This window comes from Populus nigra, chromosome 3 (assembly GCF_951802175.1).
Source record: "Populus nigra chromosome 3, ddPopNigr1.1, whole genome shotgun sequence".
Classification (NCBI taxonomy): Eukaryota; Viridiplantae; Streptophyta; class Magnoliopsida; order Malpighiales; family Salicaceae; genus Populus; species Populus nigra.
The window spans coordinates 1,386,453-1,390,101 of record NC_084854.1 but is presented as its reverse complement, the minus strand read 5'-3'; the positions used below and the strand labels follow the sequence as shown (position 1 = coordinate 1,390,101).

At 31.5% G+C, this 3,649-nt stretch overlaps 1 protein-coding gene across 1 annotated transcript; it reads left to right on the top strand.

Moving 5' to 3' along the window:
• Positions 1 to 1,091: 1,091 nt before the first annotated feature.
• Positions 1,092 to 2,852, top strand: LOC133689798 (CBL-interacting serine/threonine-protein kinase 25-like). Its single transcript, XM_062109847.1, has one exon. It carries the CDS (start codon positions 1,393 to 1,395, stop codon positions 2,746 to 2,748), a length of 1,356 nt encoding a protein of 451 aa, XP_061965831.1. The 5' UTR covers positions 1,092 to 1,392; the 3' UTR covers positions 2,749 to 2,852.
• The last annotated feature ends 797 nt before the right edge of the window (positions 2,853 to 3,649 follow it).

Sequence of the window (3,649 nt, the reverse complement as noted above, 5' to 3'; positions counted from 1 at the left end):
TATAATTAATCATTGATGGAGCGTGATACTTGTTCCTTTTTATCCTGGCACTAAAAAATAATAATTATTCAGAGATTAATGTGGAAGTAAATCTATAATTATTAAATTCAACTAAAGTCCCGTGCCGCGGGTTTGTTGGTCTATCTCAAAACGATGTTTTTTTTTATAAAATAATATTATTTTAAATAATTTTTTTAATAAATATACATTATTATTTTTTTAAAATAACAAATCTTTTAAGTCAACTGAGCTTAAACTCAATTAAATTTAACCGAATCTACTTAATGTAATTGCCTCGACTTATGTTTAACTCAATAAACCTTCAAATTGCTTCAAGATGAAACCCACCGGATTCTTACATCGACAAATTTTTATCAGATTGATTGTTAAGTTAAATTAAGTTGAACCAATTTAATATAGTTTAAAAAATAAACTTAATCTCAATTATTCTTAAAAATAAATCTCTCTTATATGCTATGAACTCAAAATTTTTTTTTTTAAGAAAAACAACTTGACACGGATATTCTACCATCAATCCCTTGTAGTAACTAAAAAAATTCACCAATAAAAAATGTGATATTATTTTTTATTATTTATTTTTAAACCAGGGAAGTTTCATGCACCAATAAGAGAGTAACATTTGGGTAGGTAACTTTTATACACATTCATGCACATTATTAAAAGAGTAAATATAGTAGCCCTAAATCATTGGTTGGACATGCATTTTATTTTCACTCAAAAAATATTAGTTCAATTATTTTGATTTATTAAGGTTAAAAATAAAAAAATATTATTTTAATATATTTTTAATTAAAAAAATATTTTTTTAAAAATACTATACATTATCTTCAATCCATTTGAATCTAGCCTGACCGGACAAAAAACACAGCAAAGATAACCCCACAAAACCGAGCGAAATGACAATAACAGTAAAACATTTACAACTTTATATCCACAGATCCACTATTAAGAAAAACAAAAAAAATTATTCTAAAGAAAAAAATGCGAATTAATGTTAACAATCTAACATCAAACCCAATAAACGCGTCCTTTCCTGATTTGTACCTTTCTCCTATAAATAAAAATAACAACTTCATGATATTTACATCCTGTGTGCTCCAAGAATATAAAAATAATACTAGGTGCTCTCCAATGGCTGCAAAACCATCAACAGCGTTCCTTTCCTCTTCTATATTTTAAACAAAAAACACCTTCTTTCAACAACCTTTTGATGGATTCTATCAGAATTAGCATCTCTTCAATCCTTTCTTGGATTCCCTTAGAACATGTTCTTTGATAGCCAAATCACCAAAGTTGAACAAAAAAATAAAATCTTGTTGAGTTCTTGAGCCAAACGAGAGGAGGAGGAGAATTGTTTTTCGTTTTTCAAATATGGAGGAGAGGCATGTTATTTTTGGGAAGTATGAAATGGGAAGGCTTTTAGGGAAGGGAACTTTTGCTAAAGTTTACTATGGGAAACACTTGGTGACAGGAGAGAGTGTGGCAATCAAAGTCATAAGCAAAGATCAAGTCAAGAAAGAAGGGATGATGGAGCAAATCCAGAGAGAAATCTCAGTCATGCGTCTTGTTCGTCATCCCAACATTGTAGAGCTCAAGGAAGTCATGGCTACCAAGACTAAAATCTTCTTCATCATGGAGTATGTTCGAGGAGGAGAGTTGTTTGCCAAAGTAGCCAAAGGAAGGCTGAAAGAAGAAGCTGCTCGAAAATATTTCCAGCAACTAATCAGCGCAATTGATTATTGTCATAGCAGAGGTGTTTATCATAGAGATTTGAAGCCAGAGAATTTGTTGCTCGATGAAGATGAGAACTTGAAAATCTCTGATTTTGGCTTGTCAGCCTTGCCCGAACAATTTCGGCAAGATGGGCTTCTGCATACTCAGTGTGGAACTCCTGCTTATGTTGCCCCAGAAGTCTTGAGAAAGAAAGGCTATGATGGATCAAAAGCTGATATATGGTCATGTGGGGTGATTCTTTATGTGCTTCTTGCAGGATTCTTGCCATTTCAAGATGAGAATGTTATGAAGATGTACAGGAAAGTTTTCAAGGCTGAATATCAGTTTCCGCCTTGGTTTTCAACAGATTCTAAGAGGTTGATTTCAAGACTTCTTGTTGCTGATCCTGAAAAGAGAATCACAATTCCTGCCATAATGAGAAATCATTGGTTTCTTAAAGGGTTTTCAAGACCAATGGCCTTTTCTATCCAAGAATCAAGCATGGATCAAACAGGACAAGAACAAGATCTTGATTCTTGTTCTGTTGTCAACACCAAGGCATCATCACCAGAATTCTTCAATGCATTCGAGTTTATTTCCTCAATGTCATCCGGCTTTGATCTGTCTAGTCTTTTTGAGACCAAGAGGAAATCAGGCTCTATGTTCACTTCAAAATTTTCAGCGAGTGCTATCATGGAAAAAATTGAAGGGGTTGCAAAAGGGCTGAGTTATAAGGTGGCAAAAGTCAAAGATTTCAAAGTGACGTTACAAGGTCCATGTGAGGGAAGAAAGGGGAAGCTGGCAGTGACGGCGGAGGTGTTCGAGGTGGCACCGGAGGTTGCGGTGGTGGAGTTCTCCAAGTCTTCCGGAGATACCTTGGAGTATACCAAGTTCTGTGAGGAAGATGTTAGGCCTGCACTAAAAGACATCGTTTGGACATGGCAAGGAGACAATGTTTGTAATAAAGATAACAACAATAGTCATGTAGAAGATCGTGAAATTCAAATGTTGTAGAAAGGCTTTGATCTTAATTTGGTGAGTTAATTTTAGGATTTTATATAATCTGTAAATAAGTTTTCGTTATTTAATTAATGCATCAAGTTGGGTGTTTTTGTTAAGCACAGTATATATATATATATTAAGCTTGAATTCAAGATTAACATTAAAACTATATAAAAAAAACACTAATATCAGTTGAGACACAAACTCATTTATAAGAACTAATTTTTTTATACATTTTTCTAACAATGCCAAAATTATCATAAAATTTGAAAGATGATCTTCAATGATATATGATCATAATTGGTTTAATTGGATCATCTTAATTTCAGTTTTTATTGCAAGATATTTCCATAATCGATGGAAGAAAATAATATTGGATGCCACCAAACATAATTATTTATAGGTGGGTTAGTGTTGATTAATTCAAAAAGATTAATTAAAACTGAAAAATGATGAGTGGACTTTAAGAAACAGTAAAGAAGTCATGTTTTTGGTATCTTATGGATTCAATTATTAAAATAACAAGGTGAAGACTAGATGATTTGTTTAATCCATTGATACTTCAAGTCTTTTTGTCATGCTAGCCAGCAAGAATATCAGTTCTCCAATCATGATTCTTCTCTTCTTCAACATGCTTAAGAATGATGGTTTCAAGGGATTGAATTGTTTTTTTAATAGTTAACTTGAGATTTTTCAATCATGATTCTTCTCTTCTTTTTCAAGTTGATAAATACAAGTGATAGGACTCGAATTATAAATATTTTCTCTTTCTAGTTGATTCTGTTAACTAATATATTTATTTAGTTTTATTTTTTAAAAGTAAAATAATATTTTTAGTTTAATTTATATATAATTTTTTTATATTTAGATTAACACAAATACTTAGAATAAACAGATTAATAAGAATTTTAAA

What these genes read in the sequence shown, in the direction of transcription:
- LOC133689798 (XM_062109847.1), top strand. Translation starts at nt 1,393, where the DNA reads ATGGAGGAGAGGCATGTTATTTTTGGGAAGTATGAAATGGGAAGGCTT.